This window comes from Vanessa tameamea, chromosome 25 (assembly GCF_037043105.1).
Source record: "Vanessa tameamea isolate UH-Manoa-2023 chromosome 25, ilVanTame1 primary haplotype, whole genome shotgun sequence".
NCBI lineage: Eukaryota > Metazoa > Arthropoda > Insecta > Lepidoptera > Nymphalidae > Vanessa > Vanessa tameamea.
Genome location: NC_087333.1, coordinates 643,251 through 661,327, shown reverse-complemented (window position 1 = coordinate 661,327; position 18,077 = coordinate 643,251). Strand labels below are relative to the sequence as shown.

The 18,077-nt window shown below is 31.1% G+C and overlaps 2 protein-coding genes across 2 annotated transcripts in view; one reads left to right on the top strand and one right to left on the bottom strand.

Moving 5' to 3' along the window:
- Positions 1-18,077, top strand: part of LOC113399535 (cytochrome c oxidase subunit 4 isoform 1, mitochondrial) — a 181,350-nt gene that overhangs the window by 84,666 nt on the left and 78,607 nt on the right. The gene's annotated exons all lie outside the window — the stretch shown is intronic.
- Positions 1-18,077, bottom strand: part of Dnr1 (defense repressor 1) — a 30,244-nt gene that overhangs the window by 4,199 nt on the left and 7,968 nt on the right. Inside the window, exon 2 of the mRNA XM_026638677.2 lies at positions 492-1,249. Within this exon, the coding sequence (XP_026494462.1) occupies positions 492-1,249 (758 nt within the window). The remainder of the gene's footprint in view (positions 1-491; positions 1,250-18,077) is intronic.

The following is an 18,077-nucleotide window of genomic DNA, read 5'->3' as shown; positions in this document are numbered from 1 at the left end:
AATGAAAATACTGAAGAATAAAATTTTACATATTCGTATTTTATTTAGAATTTCAAACAGAAATTTAAAACCTTATTGTTAGTTCTATAATATTCGTGGGATGTGATATTTTTCGTAGCTGGCAACAGTGTGACGTCATCAGTTACCGATTTCGAAAAATAATAACGATTATCGACTTACGTACTAAATCGATTATCCTTTTTAATTTGTCACAATTAATTCTATCTGATTAATTACAAAAAATAATTTAATGTCTATCATTATCTTTAAAAAATAATTAAAAGTTCGATGAACGGTCATACGATATTTATGATTTGATGCCATGATTTTTTTGGACAATATTAGAGTTCAAGAAAGATTAAACATTTTTATTGATATATTAAAGTAGAGAAGCTTTTAAGCCTAATATACTTTTAGATTATATATTAAAATGAAAATTTAATTGTGTAAGGAAAAGTTCGAGAACTTTAAGAGAAGTTTATAGAACTCACCTTTGTTTCTCCACACCAATTTCATGTTCACCGTTGCAGGCTGGCCTGTACACGACGATGCCATGTGGCCCGACACCCACACACGTACTCAGTCTACATCCACAACCGCCACCATTTTGTCCCGTCGCCAAGCAACCAACCGTCGCACCTCCGTCTATCTCCTGCTCATCTCTCGCTCTTGGTTCCTCAGCCTGCTGTCGGTGGTACAAGAGATGGCTGTACAAATTATATGCGTTATTGCTCTGTGTTGTTGGCTTGCAGAAGAACAGCTCCTCCCCGAAGGATTCCAACTTCGATATCTCTTTTAACAGCCTATATTCAGCTTGAGACGCTCTCATACCAGAAATCTCACAATGGTATTCTATAATTTTCGCCATATGATCGTCCGGTTTCTCACCCTGTGGACCGATTTTGTGGCATTCCGCGTACACGTGTGTGGGAACATCGGGATCGCAGTCACCGGTCTCTGCTTGAGCAATGTAAGCGATGATACGTCGTGCGACTTCTTGGTCTGCTACGACCAACCTTCCCTCGATAAGGTCTAATTTCGCGTGTAGATAGAACTGGTGTCTTGTGGGTTCATTGATAAGGAGATGAGGAGGGACCCAGAATTTAACGCGTAGATCTAGTCGTCTGCTCGGTATGCGGTGGGGGTCTAAATGATTGCGTAGATTTAGCCATCTTCCCGGACCGGACCCTGAGCAGACTCGTAGGCCGAAGTAGTCAGCTTCCGCGCCGATTTCGAGTTTTTCGCACACCTGAAACATACAAAGAATAAATTATAACTAAATTGATTATATTTAATTCACCTATTAAAATAATAATGTCTAGAACCATTTGCAAACTGAAATATATAATTATTTTGCAGTTGTTGTTTTTGCATGAAATAACAATGAATTAGTTTCGTAATTGCTGCAAAATTTTTGCCAACGATCATTCTAATTATGGCACGCGAACTATATAATGGCTTCAACGAAATTTTAAAACATACCAAATAATTCCGTGGGATTATACATGAAAACATTTTTTGCGCAACTAACGTGAGGTTGTGACAATTAAATTAGATCTTAGACCACAAGGATAGAATATACCCTATAATTACGTCTGCTATGATGGATAGCCAACATCAACGAGCAGTTTGGCAAGTAGTATTTATTTTGTGAAAGTGGACTAAGTACACGTATCAAAAATATTTGGTAACGGATTTCTCTAAAATTAATGCCATACATTTGTCAGCTCTATTATTAATATATATATATATATAGTCAAAATCTGTTATAACGACATTGAAGGGACTACTCATAAAAACCGGTGATGCTTATTTTTTTATGAAGTGGTATTATAAAACGTATACGTAATAAGAAACAACAATGTCATTTTCCTGTATGCAAAAAATCTGTAATTTTAGTTTGTTTGGAACACTTCTGTCTTGTATACACATTTTGTAATTCACTTTGGAGTTTAATCAGCGTATCGTTATAATTTTCCTGCATGTGAACCTGTTCATTAAAAAGAGCAATCTTGCGTAATACACTAACAGCATTGAGACCATCATTCAAAGTTGCCATTGTAAATTGTTCATCAGTTCGTCTTTTTCTTCTTGAACTTCTCGTATATATCATCTTCCGTAGCCGGTCCACAAATCGCAATAGACCTATCTACATCAATGCACTCGTCTGCTTCAGTAGTAATTGTTTACAATACGACTCAGCTGGTTGTTCTACAGATATAATTCTCCAAAAACATTAGCCAAATGTGGTCGTTTAATGCGGTATTTCGTAGTAAGCAATGTCGTACAAAGCAATATTTTTGATAAGACAGTTATATAGCATTCAGCCGGGACCTTTAGTCAATATAACCGATATGTTATTTTTAAACGATGTCGCCATAAACGGTTTTAACTGTATATATAAAATAAAATTGTATATATAATACGCTGTTATATAAGTAGCATATAATGTAGAAGACTGGTGCTCATTCCGCAACGCTTCATAGAAAAATATTTAACAAAAACATAAATATATGTTATTCTGTCAATAGAACCTTATTGTATTAAATATATAATTTAATCAATAATAAAATGACATAGTCCATAAATAATAATCAATTCGTTTATATTATGGTTAGATTCGTTCCATTCACAACAACATTTATTTAGCAAAAGTCCCAATATTTACGTATTTTTCATGTAATGTTACCATTAAAAAATATATTATTTAATAATAAATTAATAATGTAACCATAAGTTTCAAAATTCTTTGAAATTAAATGAAAATAAAATAATAAGATTATTGATTTATTTCTTTGGCCACGAATTCCATTCTCAATGGAGACTTTGCAGGAGATATTAGTGCCATGAACGTTTAGCAACCTTGTTGTTGCAATTCTATTTGTTTCGGGTATTACTAACGCAATGAGTTGTGTGGAATATAGCTTTGACTTGGCTATTAATTCGAAAAAAGGATGAGTTCATCAGCCTCGTCATATCATTAATTTTTTTATTTTTTTAAATATATTACCTAATATGTAACAATTCGATTGAACTAAAATTGATCTACCTCAAAACAGTAATATTCCATATTTCTGTGCTCTGCTTTGTTTAAAAAGGGGACTGTGTAATTATTTACAACCAAGACATTTGCGACACCGTGTTTGCCAGCGCAATAACAGTGTAATAAGTGGTTTATGCTAAAGTGTCATCGACGGGCAAAGGTGAACTAACATTCAGCCAGCCAAATTACATGCCCTAAAATAAACAAATAAAAATTATTTGTGAAACGTAGTAACGCGTAGATCCCTTTGTTTACTATTGTAATCCGACACGTACTTATACAATGTCAATGGCTGTGGGAGGTATTCCGTTGTTGCGTAGTATAATAAGTATTTATTATAACATATCGTTTTACTCATAAGATTTGATATACAATACTTTGATTTAGACACGCGTCATTTGTTTACATCGAGATAAGAAAATAATTTCAATTTTTTTTTTATTTACATGCGATAATTTACTTTGCAATATATAAATTTAAAAGTTAAAAATGTCACATTTTGTATCTAAAAATATTTTATGTTGAATACAATTTGTTAACAAATCCATAAAAATGTAATAATTAATTGTTCGGTTAAAATTTTGTTGCAATAATTGAGACGTATTTAAATAATAAGTTAAATATGTTCGCAAGTAAATTTCAGAGAATACATAAAAAATAATTAAAATTAATTTTAGTTAATATGTCACAAGAGGAATTACTTACAACTTTTTTTCATTAATTCTCTTGCATTGTTAATATTCCTATTTCCCCTCCCGCTAGTTAAGCGTAAACTTTAGTTAGGAGTGGGTACGACAATAATCGAAGGGGTGAGGATCGAACCTGCTACTTTCACATCGAAGGCCGGTATATCGCGTTTGCTAATGAGGTTAACCGTCTATAATTTCATACTTTTATATTATCGAAGTCTTATATAAAATACATAACTAAATATATTCGTAAATTTAAAAGTCATTATCTTTAGTATATCTACTAACAGCACTTAATCACTGCAAAAAACGATATTATGTTTTTATGGAGTCAATTTTGAATAAAGAATATTTTGTTGATAGTTTGTGATTTTGAATGGTAAATTAATCCTATTGCCATATTATATACAATATACTTTCTTTATAGCAGTTGTCGTTTAAGAATGGGGTTTAATATCTAGTGCTGTTTATTTTTAAACTATTTTTTTCCATCGCTTGAATAATATTTTGGACTGCGTTTTTTGCTGGTTTCGTCTATGATCTAGTTAATAAAAACTTAATTAAAGTTGATATTATTATTTATTTTATAATTAACTTATTTAAATTATTCTGTAAGTTTTGCGGTACTTGACTGTTTCTTACTCAATCTCAAAAATTTGGCAAGTCAAGAGTCGGAGATCGTCGTTTTAATTTTTAGCCTTAATGTCAAAACGATACGGTAGAGTTGAGTTTATTGAGAATAATAAGTTATCTCTGGAGTAAAGAAGTGAAGAAACATACAAGATAATTTACACTGCAAACAATCACACAGAAATACTTTATAGACGCACTAAAACCCATCTCAAATGCACATAAACAAGGCTTTGTTATATTTTCAACTCTAATCTTATTGACTTAGGGCTTAAATTGGATTGTCATGAAAATATCACGCTAGCATCTCGTGTTATAAGAGCAAGGACACACTTGCGTTCTGAATTAGCGACTTGTGTAGCAAATAATTTTCTAAAATTTCGAATGATATATTCTAATCATACATTCAAGAACTAAATACATATTATTCTATGATCATGTTCTGTATGCGACTAACTTATTTCCTCATAATGGCACATAACAATGACGATGGTGCAAATAATTATTTTATCTTAGAATTAAATTGAGAATGGCTTCAAAGTTGCGAGAAGTTGGAAATTCCTTGTTTAGTATAATTTAACAATTGTGTGTCAGTATAATTACAATTGTGATTCAATGTAATCAAGGAAGGCAGTATATAATGGTTCCGTAAACAACTTCCGAGGTCTATATGTCGAGACCAAAATTACGCGGAATTAAACTTTAGTGTAACGGTAATTCTATACAACAAATTCTTGTCAATACACTACCTGTATTGAAAAATCTTTATTTTGACAAGCAATTTACGAACAGATTATGAAATTATAGGAGGATAAGGGGTAATGGATAGCAAATTTATTAATACTCTGTATATTAGGGAGAAACATTGTTAGATTCTATGAGTTTAACAATATTTCGCAAAAATATATTAAAACCTTTAAAAATTGTTAATTATGTAAAAGCTACAGGTTAAGTTATATATTGACGCTACATTCAATGTCAAAAATATAGTTTTTTTTTTTCTAAAATAAGATCTTATTTTTCAAAATAGGTTTTATTATTCCGCATTCATAAAGATTTAAATATAAAACCTCCTTCCTAAATTCTATTAAATGCAAAACTTTTTCATCTATTGTACGCGGATCCTAAGACGCATTTACAATACAAGGTGGAAACGTCAGTGCTATTAGGAGCACGCGGTGCCGTCGTGAATGAACTATATATAAATAAATCGCGTGTATGTTTATGTAAGCGACGTTACAAAACGTTTTGCAAATATTTTAAATAGGTATTAGCTAGAACTATTTTATGCGTTTAATTAAATCTTTATATGATTGTTTAAGAAATTAAAATCACGCTTAAATTATACATATAATAATAATTCAAGGTTATGCATCTGTATTCTATCGCGAAGACCCGACAAGAAACTCAGTTAATATTCTTTAACACGGATTATAATAATGATATACAGTTTATTTGTTCAATTGAATTTAGTATATTCTAAATAAAAGTAAACGAATATTGATTATGCGTTTTTTTTGTCTGTATTTAAATACATGATTGTAGAAATTAGTTTTTTATTCGTTTAACAGTTATTTAATATAAAAAAAAAATCGTTCCGGAGTATATAAAATAATCTAAATCATTCGTAAAATAATCGTTTATTATGCAAAGGTTGCAATTTTTAGTTAGTAATTTTTATTAATTTAATTAAACTGTTACTAATTCGAGAGATGACGTACGTCCTTCCTCTTGATTTATTTTTAAATCTTTTAATCTTTCAAAATTTACATAAATCTCAAACTTCGTTGTTTGATATCAGCGTTCATAAAGGAAAACAGTGTTTATTTCGTCGTAAAATAGTGACAGTTTAGACGACATGTGTTACCAGTCTATAATATCGAAGAGTTATATTAGAATCAGTCTACTATATAAATGTATTAAGTTCTCAACACAAAGGGAAGGCTACAAATGACGTCTACAATATACATAGTATCAGTTTCCTGTGCAGTATTGATCTCTAAATATATTTATCTAGTGTAACTTTTATCAACAGCTCACAACTCCTCTCAATGTGTTATACAAACAAACATTAGCCTGTGTATTTTTCCTAATTCACTGAGGTCAAAAACCGCGAGATAAAAATATATTCGCATCCTGTTCTGTACGAGGTTTTTATTGGGAGCAAAGGGGCCCGACGGTACGCGACCACTAATTTAGATTGTTACTTTTGTGACGTTGCATAAATCTTCTCTAATTCGTTTTATTTAGTATCGTAATATGTATTGACTGAGGTCCTTTTCTGAATAGTTTTCTCTAGAACTAAAAATATTGCTTTCTCTTTCTGATGTGCGGGGTTTAAAAAAGATAAGATGTGATAACTCTATATCTCAATACTCGTCTGAAATCCAAAAAATTTGGAAGCCCGATTTTTTGGCGCAGCATATAAAATATTACAACTTATTGCAGTGACTGCTCCTTTGGTCTCATAGCTATTTTGGATGTAGACACTAAGATCCAGGTTTTAAAACATCGAACGGTTAAATATAAATCTATTGGGTATCAGTCGAAAATTCTGAGTAGCAATTCGAAAACTAATTGGTTTTTTAAGCCTTGTGCCCGAGCTCCCTACAAATGGTAGTTGTGTTAAATTTACCGATCGGTTGGATTATGAGAGTAGTAAAAAAATCATGAGTTTATGTTTGCTCATACGCTTGTGCACTATACCATGGCTTGCACAGTTGACTCCCTTGAGAATCCCGAAATCGGTCAGTAGGACGTCATAATTATATCAATGTAGTCAAGATCGAGTTTCGCGAGGGAGAATTGAAGGTTCGTTGTTGCTGATTGCGGATACACTTCATAGATCAGCTTTCAAGAAGAATATAAACTATTATCTAGGTAAATAGATTAACGAAATAACAGCAAAACTCTCTTTTTATTAGGTTAAATTAAAATGTGATGAGATCCGTAATGAATTAATAAGTATTTCAAAATTACCAGACGCTCTTTAAACAGTCGCTACAAAATATTATAATTGAAACAATACATAACAAAAATAATTACTACAATACTCGTGCGAAGTTTAGTCGGGTCGTTAATTTAATACAGTGTTTCCGAGAATTGTTTTAAACTAATACTATAATTTTACAAAGATGTAATTATAGTTAAGGTGACATGAAAAGTACCTAATGGTTAAGTCGAATAAAATATGCTAAATGTTGCCATAGTGTATATAATTGTAAAGTAAAAAGGTGCTACTGTAGGTATTTAGAGGTGATATAATATTGCACAAGTTTTGTACATAGCTGCATAATGCAAAGCTGATTAGTTCTGTTTAGAACGGGCATCAGGACATTGTTAAAAAATGTTTTGTTTTTGAATAACACTATATATAAATGTCTTGGGGATGAAACGACTACTTTAAGTGTGAACGAAGTTTAAATTAAAATATGAAAATAGATGTAATATCTACGTGTTTCTTTTGTCTGTTCTCAAGTCTGAGGTAATCCTTTCCAAACGTTTGGTACCAAGCAATTGTAGCGCTATGTCGAGTAATATGCAGTCTTAATCCAGGGTGCATAAAGTGCAAAATGGAATGGTCAATATTTCTCACAGGGCTAATGTCTATAAGCGATAGAGACCACTTACTATCAGGTAGTCGATTTGCTTTTTCACGTACATACTTTATATAAAAAGGTGAACTCGAGAGGCTAAAGTACTTAGTTACTTTAGAACAAATTTTAAAGGACAATCTCATCAAAATATTTAAAGGAATGCATTCGTTAGCGAATTCACATTTCTTACGTCATATCTTATCTTATTTCTGTAAATATGAAAGATTTGAGCAACAATCGTCGTTATCACATAATAAGGATGTGATAATTGTTGAACTTTGGACGTCGAATCTTTTAGTAATCGTGAATATTGTTCACAAGTTTACTTAAAAAATAAAATTTAATAAAATCACAAAGCTAGTACATAAAAAACATAATATATACTCAGCCTGTAAATTTCCCACTGCTGGGCTAAGGCCTCCTCTCCCGTTGAGGAGAAGGTATGGAGCATATTCCACCACGCTGCTCCAATGCGGGTTGGTGGAATACACATGTGGCAGAATTTCGTTGAAATTAGACACATGCAGGTTTCCTCACGATGTTTTCCTTCACCGCCGAGCACGAGATGAATTATAAACACAAATTAAGCACATGAAAATTCAGTGGTGCCTGCCTGGGTTTGAACCCGAAATCATCGGTTAAGATGCACGCGTTCTAACCACTGGGCCATCTCGGCCCAGTGGTTAGAACACAAAGCTAGTAGATTATAAAAAAAACTGTAGCTGGAGGTCTTACCCTTCCATAACCAAACCAACATCAGTTCTCTATGCGAGAAATTGATATTTAAAACAAAGTTAAATAAATAAAACAGAAGATTTACATACATAATGCAAATATATAAGTACGTTATATTCAAGAAATGCTAAAAAGATCTCACGTTACACGTATACTAAACTACTAGAATAGACTACTATGTAAGCTCGTACGCATTACATATAATAGAATATATGTAAGTATGTATGAGTATGATATTGTGAAGGCATTGCACGCACATCCTCAAAGCAGGTTCAACGACCTGTCTATGTGGATAAGCTGCATTGTGTAAAACTTAGATTAATTTAAATAGACTCGTGTGTCATCCCAATGTTGTTTGTTATTATACTTTACTAATGGTATTTTAATTTCATTATCTATAAAATATAATATTACGAGCTAAATATAGCGTTATTCATAATACTATTTTGACATAACAAGTTATTGACAAGACTCGGTGACGTTTTTACGAATTTCGCTTGTCCGCTCAGATATTCGATAGCAACTGGTCATCCGGAAACATTTAGAATTTGATGAATATATTTAATACTTTCTTTCACTGAATAAAAATATGCAAAGGCACAAATGATAAGGCTTAACAATTTTTTATAATAATAAAAGATCAAAAGATAAGATCGTAACGAAGTATGCCTTGTTGTGTACCGGTAATTATACTTTATGTAACAAAATAGAAGAGATTAATTATGTATGTCATTTAATTAGGATAACAGATTACACAAACAAGAAATGTAGAGCCATACCTATAATGTAATACTTGATAATTTCTATAAAGACTTAACAGACGTTAAGTGTTCTTAATACCGCATACTATGTAATATTATATATTACATTTACATAATTACAAAAAAGAGCTATCTATAATACGTTATGAGCGATATAATTAGAGTATATTTAACAAACACATTAAATGCTAATCTTTCAACTCTATCATTTGACTCGTTAAATAAACGATAGACTATTATATTTTATCGTTTTATTTACAAAATATATAAAATTAAAGTAAATTTACATAGTATTTATAAACATATTTCGTAATATATATAAATAAAGGCGAAAGTTTTTCTGCAAGAGAGTCGTGAATTGATGGAGTGCTTTTCGACTTATCAAACAGTGTCAAATTTTGTCCTGGAATAATAAAAGAACGCGGTTTAATTTGTTTCAATTTAGAATTAAATATAATAAAATTTGGTCCATATTGTATGGATAAAAAATAATTTGGAATACTAAATATTGACCTACTCCAATTTAGGAGTAAAAATATCCATTACACCAGATATTCACTGTTAGAATAAAAAAAATTAAATTAAAAATAATAAATGTCGTCACGTACGCCGCACAGCGAGGAATCATTTTTTTTTTAACATTTAATAGAAGTAAAGAAATCTTGAAACAATAAATGAGTTTTAGATTGGATTATAATGTTACTGACTGTCGAGTTTCTTGTAGTTCATACTCGTAGACGAGAACTATCATAATCATCAACATCGTGGTGATTTCTTTCGGCTTTTTTTTCTTCTTTCGATATTATTGATTAATATTGAATAATATATAGATTCTAGTAATATCCCAATAGTATTCTATGTATAATTATATAACCATGACAAATAGGATACATAGGCACTAAGAATTTTGTATCTATATTTGTAAATTCATTATTATTATTATTATTATTTATTATAACACAAGACAAAGACCTGAAAATGAATACTATGAAAACGCTACTTAACGCTAATGACCAAGATCATTAGAAAGTATCTGTCAAAATCGATACATAATACGACTTATACGACAAAAGAAACGAAAATAGTCACAAATACAAAAACGTAAGAGAAAACGTTAAATCAGATGAGGCACGACGTCCTTCCACTCCAGATGTTTTCTCTACGTCCCCCTCTAACGCATTTCGCTATCTCTCTTGCACCTGATCACGCTCTCGACACGCGCACGATGCATGGTCCAAAACACACGACTAGTCGACCGACTGATCGCAAGAAACCATGCAACGAAGCGTAGATTTCTCTCAGTTGCTTTACAAGTTTGGATATCGTAGGATTAAAATTAATATGGCTGCCAAATATATTTGAGTGAGTTTCTTGGCATCTGCAGCTGATGTAGTAAGACATCGACATACAAAGCAAGGTTGAAACGATATTAAAACTGAATCCCTTCAAACAGGAAAGATTTTTTCTTTATCGATGTTATTGTATCGATTGATTTTATTGTTAGTCGGACTAAGTTAATTATAAAATACCTAATATAATAATTATTTGTAGAAATTGAAGTATTAGTTACTGATTTAATGAGTTCCTTGAAAGTGTGTAGCAATTAACTTTTTGTTTTATTAGACGGTCAACGAAAGTCAGAATATATTTTTATCTTCGACTCACGCTGTGAATATGTAGTTAATAAAAACTATTAATACACGTACTAGTAGCTATTATATCCAGCACATAATAATAACTCTATTAATTTATCTCTAATATTCGAATGTACAAGGTTGAGAACCTTCTAGTAATTTATTAAAAGCTTTGGCAGGAGATCGAAATAAATCACCTTCTATCGTAACAATCATTGCGAATATACTTGCAACGCTAATCATTTGCACAATTTCCATATATGGAAATTCAAAAAACAAACAAATCAATTATAGTTTTGACACCAATTGAGTTACGTAATCGAAACAATCAACTAGTTCGTGAAAAACGAAATGACCAAAAACGTACTATTGTGTTCTTACGGCCGTACACAGGTCACGGTATTTTCTTTTCCGAACCGGTGATAGCTTCTATTCTATCAATAAGGAAATGTATGCTCCTGCATTGGGCAATTGGCATTTGACATCCTACAAGTAGCTGTCAAATATCCCAATTATAATTTAAAAAAAAAACTTGCAATTAATTGGACATTTCGAAGTCACAAGTCACATTGCAGCAAAAAATAGTTTCGACGAATTTCAATTTAACCATTAGACTTTGGAACACGATACACCTACCAATTCATTACTTTTGTGTACAACAGATATTGGTACCAATTCTGTCCGTTATATACAATCTCGAGACTAATAACAATTTCAAAGAGCTACAATTGCTATCCTTCTCTTATGTACGGGTTAAAGGAGATAGCAATATTTTTTAGTCCTAGTCAAATTAGTATAGGTATACACAAGAATAGGGGTCTTAATTTAAATTGCACGTGAACTTTTGTCAAAGCGATTAAGTATTTTTTCCTTTATCTCTCGTGTCGCCTCGCCTGTATATTTTCCGGTCTTCATTAGAACTTAATGCTTTCGTTTATAGGTTATTTTCGAACAGCAAAGAGAGGACGCTTATCTAGTTCTTCGAGGTGAATGCACTTACAAAATAATATACGAGTCCTACTTTCTATATACAAAAATAAAACGCACTTTGGAAATCTGTGTTAAATGACACAACTCAATATAATATTTATATTAACTATAATAGTATAATATAAGTTTTTTTTTTTAAATATACATAGTTATAAAATACAATAAAAGTCTTGGAAATAAAGATTGCTCACATTGATGCAAAAACAACATTCAAAATACCAATGTAACACGGAAGAATTTGTAATTGTAACAGGTCAAGATTATCATAATATATTAAGGATCTATGAATGAATAACACGTAACAATCGAAAATACAAATGCTATTATATTACATAATAAGGATGTACGAAATATAATAATAAGAAATGTATGAAAGCGTTACATTGTATTGAATAAGAAGTAGATCGTCGCCCTAATTCCTGTTCAAATGAATCTAATAATAAAATTAAGCCCAGACAAATAGATACTACAGACGAGGTGCGGTCACGTCTGTATTTATGCCAATTTCGTAAACGAATGCAATCAATGTAAAGTTCTGCATTGCTAGCTATCAGGATCTGACTATCAGTAGCAACTGTTTTCCAGATTTAATTTATTCATAAGATAATTTCTGAGAAATATTTAATAGATAGACATCATATCTAAGTTAAGCAAGCTGTGACGAACAAAGAATAACGCTTGAGATGAACCATTTAAGTCGCTGGTTTGAAAATAAAATAAGCCGATTCGGTTAATATGGAATTCAAAGTGATATCTAATGGGAATACAAATTAAATAATTTAAAGTAACCTATGAAATAAACTTAGCATCGTAAATCTTATATTTCACTTGGCAACCAAGAACAAATAGCATTTATGGGCATAGTAGTCATATACGAAACAATATTTGCATATTCTTTAGCGGATACTAACGAGTTCCTAAGTGTACTTCATTTTAGAGTCCAAATTCGTTCATGTTCGAATACAAATTTCCACCAGCGTCCTTTGTGGTCATTTTATTTCGGTTGTTTCGAAATAAGATCCTAGTTGTTATACATTTTTGGAAGGCTGATAAAACGATTATGTTTTTAAAATAATCTGCAGGACAAGTTTTGATAACGATTTTTTTTGTTTTTAAGACATTTTTGTGGAAAAAAAAATTTCTTTTACCGTCTCGCATTTTTAAATTTGGACCGATATTTATTGTTTTAATACTGACAAATAACCAGTGTTTATTTGTTTTTATAAATCAGAAGAAAAAAATAGATTTTAATTGATACTTTTTTTTAGATAAATTTTTCAAGTTGCATTTTTGACTTATTTTGAAAAAATCTAAAAACCGTGATAAGTCAAAAATGGTTCACTTTTGCATTATGCATATGGGGGTTAAAATTATCGCAAATAATCACCCCTATCACCTCCTAACGGGAATACGTCGAATTACCAATAACCCTGTATAATGGATTGCAATCTTGCAAACTTTACTTATTATACCTTTTTTATTAAGGACACTCAAGTCAAACTGACAATTGTATACTTTTATAAATTCCGTCATTAAAACGACATTCAGAATAATATATGTTTGGAATATAGTTTGTATTTACATAGCTGTAAGCGTCAAATGTACTATTTTCGTATATCTGTTCATTAAAATAATAAACTTCGATCTGCAAGTAAAACTAAATACTTTACAAGCAATAATCATTTATATACACTTCATATAAAAACAATATTTTGCAAAAAATATGTAATCTGTAATCAGTTGAAGTTAATTAACATAAACGAATGCATCGCAAATACCTGATATTGGATAACGACGTAGTCGTGCGATATCTACAAATGTCAATATTATTGAATTGAAAACAATCGGTTATGACAAACAACTTGTTTTTAACCTTGGTTTTAACAATAAATTGTTTTTGTAGCAAAACTAATGCAATTTTCAGGTTATGTTTTGCTGCTTGCGAATCCTAACCTTAACCAACCAACACATGGCGATCGTTTTGCTTCAGTTGTAACTAGAAAGAAAACAAAAATCAACTCAACTCTTTACTCTTTTTTTAGTGTGAATATTATTTTTGAAGATTATTTGAGACAATGAAGTAGAATTTTCTGTAAAATATTTGACTACTTATCGCCGATATGAAATTGAGTCTTACGCAAAAACATATATACCTAATAATAAAGAGTATATTAGTGTAGTCGTAAAAACGTCCATGGATCGGGGCCGGTAGCTAAAGTAGCATTTTATATGCGCAGACGCCGCCTCGCCTCACGCATAGCATTTAAATGAAATGAACGCGCGTTGGATAAATACAATTTTAATTTGTAAGCTGATTATTGTTTTCTGTTGAATTTATATTAATATCAAATAAGCGAAATACTTTAGACTAATACATAAATCAAATGTGTGGGAGAAACGTATAAATGTTAAAAAACACCAATTAATTACAGCTACAATGGTATCACGACATTTATGTATATTTATATATAAAAGCATAAAATATATTACCATAGTTCGTCCTTGAAAGTATTGAAACGCAGTTACCTATTCAAATTGCGCACAAGTTTTGCCAGTTTTCGCGCGGAAACTTGACAACCATTTTGTTTTGCGCGGTACACATTTTTATTTCATAGGCATTTGTGGATTACGTCGGATTTAGATATGTTAACGAGAGATAAGTGATTATTATCAATTATAGGTCAATATTATTTATTTTTATTCAGCATTAAAAGGCGTAGCTGATTTAAATAGAACTATGCTATAAGAACAAAATAATGCGACTTATTACGTCGTCAACGACGTGTTTAAATTGTTTTAAATTCAAAACCATGGTCGATTAAAACATATTACAAATAAAATGTTTATGTCGCTTTAAGTTTAACTTTCGTATTCGTATTCGTCATCAACATTATCACCGTGGTTTGTTCAAACACATTTAATTATTTCATTTTCTACAATTACAAAATATATCTATATATATATAATGTGTTATTTAAATATTATGAGCAACCTAACGAGGTTATCATCTGCCATGACAACAAGCGTCGTTAGTGTGAAGATGTCATAATTGTTGATAAGAACAACTGTAAATGTTTACTAAAACTTATCAGTTCGAGCAAAGAAGATTATTGATCTTGACTTTTTACATAAACGTGTACCGTCGTGTTTGATTCGATTTTATGCCATCTATTCGAGTTCCCGAGCGCGTGAACGGTTCGTTATTCCTTTATTTTGCACAAAGACATTAGTTTAATTACAAGTCCTTGTTGTTTTATCAGAGTAATACGAAGCGACCTCGTTCTCAAAAATCAATTTATTACCGTTATTTCCTTTGTTGAACACAGGACAATAATTACTCGAAGTGTTTCAATGTTTATTGTTATTTCTATTTAAATAAACAAGTATATAATTGAATTAAATACAGTGTATAGACATAAAGTATCAATTCGTGTTACTAGCTCAAAATTATCTAAATTCGGTAATGCCATTTATTTACCAAGCTCTTCACCATTGCTTTGGCGTTTTTTTTTATTATTCGAGATCAAGTTTTCGTTGTAGGTACATGAGGCTAGCTGACGTCATATCGACACATGACATGACAACCTTGGAACTACTACAAAGGCACTTACTTAGGTGCCGAGGCACGAGGAAATAAAGAAAAGAGACTGAATTGAATTAATGTAGTTATTCCGGAGTTATTATTTTATTATATCTAAGTTTAAATATATTATTCTACTTATTTGTGCTATTACTGAGGACAAGTTTGTAAAGTAAGGATGAATTTGCGTAACTGCATTGATCTCATTGATGTACAGAAAATGATAGGAAACTCTTAAACTAAAGGAGTACTCTTTCGATTACAGAAAAAAACCTAATAATGGTTACCATAAATATATCTTTTGTGAAATATATGTTAAGGTGTGGTTACTATGGAAGTAATTATAGCAAGTCGGCAACCAAGACCATGTGTCTAGAATATTGACGCAATGTTACGTAAGGTGAAGTAATAATGCTCTTGGATATAGTTGCATGCATAAACATTGCTAAAATTAGAAGAAAATGCCTGCTGTTCCGTATATTTTGGTTCAGAGGAATTCTGAATGGTATTAATAATTATTTAAATTTGTAATTTCGATAACCATTGTGTCATGCGGTTTTGAAGCACAGCAAAACTGACATGTTTAATATCTAAATGAGGATTAATTTTCAAAATTTAAATATTATGGTTTATGCACGGTTTATGCTTCAACATAATTACTAATTTGGTCGTTATTTTAGTGTAATAAATTGTAGATAATTTCACAGTAGCTCAATGATTCCATAACGATCATTCGTTTCTACAGAAGGAAAATATATAAGAAAACTAGTCATTGACATTAATTTGTAGACTTGGAAGCCATCCGAAAAGCGTGCTCAGCATGCGTAGGGCACGTGAGCTTTCCATATATTTGCCAGAGAAACCAACCAACCAAAAAATTGTTTAACACCTGACTCACTGTTTGTTAATGAAATTTTTTTACAGTATGCTTGTAGGCATAGGCTTTTGTAAAAGAGTATTTATTGATTTATGTAAACTGAATACGTATATATAGTTCACATGACTATTTTAACAGATACAAAACATGACTTATTTTCCTTAACATTTAGTCGAGGAAAATGACTAACATTTGTTTTATATGCATCGTTTAATCATTTTAAATGAATAATCATCGCCTAAGATTGCAGATTCACATTTGCTTGTTCTTAAAGTCATTAACTTGATTTTAGTGTAAGACATTTATAAATAAGGTTTATCATCCATTGTCCTTATTACACTTTTTTTTTAATATTTGATAGCATCACATTCATTACTCTGATCCCAATGTAAGTAGCTAAAGCACTTGTGTTATGGGAAATCAGACGTATCGACGGTACCACAAACACTCAAACCCAAGACAACATAGAAAACTAATGAACTTTTTCTATATCGACTCGGCCGGGAATCGAACCCGATACTTCGGAGTGGCGTACCCATGAAAACCGGTGTACACTACTCGATCACGGAGGTCGTACGGAGGCTTTTAACTGAAGCGTCGTGCTAGTGGCGCTATTTTCAATGTACGTTTTTATATCGTATTTACACAAAAACCTCGTCCAAACAAATGTTATATTCATATCATAACCGACTTCAAGATCAGAATCATTTAATAAATTAGCACATATGTTTAAATTCCATAAGACCTCTGATGAGCTTTAAACCTTGATCGTTTATCGTTTATCGTCATAATTTTAACATAATAATTTAAACATTTTGTTTGATGTTTTTCTTTTTCGAATTTAAATAAAAATCTATCAGATTAACGTTGAATCGAAAAACCCTTTCACATTGGCATTCTTTCTATATGAATAATATTTAACCTGACCCTTAATAAATTATCTTTTTATTTGTATAAAATAAAATATTAAGAAAAATCTTAATGTAAAAAATCTTAGTAACTTAGTAGGACGTCATCGGCGATAAATACTAGTTATTTATATAATTTTATTTAAAAATAATTACTACATTTATAAGATGTTATTTTATATTGTATTTTTACTAAGACTGAATAATTTTAAAGCATTTGATATAAATCATTTTTTTTTTATTTAAAGAAAACGTGACGCGATTGGGGTATACTTAATTATCATACACGTAAAGCTGAGAGAGTAGGGACGGCTTACGTGACTACTGCAGCGTTCGATTCTACCTTTGGTGTTCCACAAGGCTGTGTAGTAAGACAACTTTTATAACATTTCCGTTACATGTGCCCTTTGAATATTCTATTGGCCCTTTTAATAATAATTAGGTCAAAATGAAAATAAAAACGGTAAAATAAGAAATAATGATTTTATTGGACGTTTTGGCCTGCATTGCACATAAATAATCGAAATGGTGATTCAATGGGAGAAATGCCGCTTGTATTTAAACGATCATAACACTTGGTCTTTATTTGGATCGTTAAAAACACCATTAAATATTGGTGCGTAATGTACCAAAC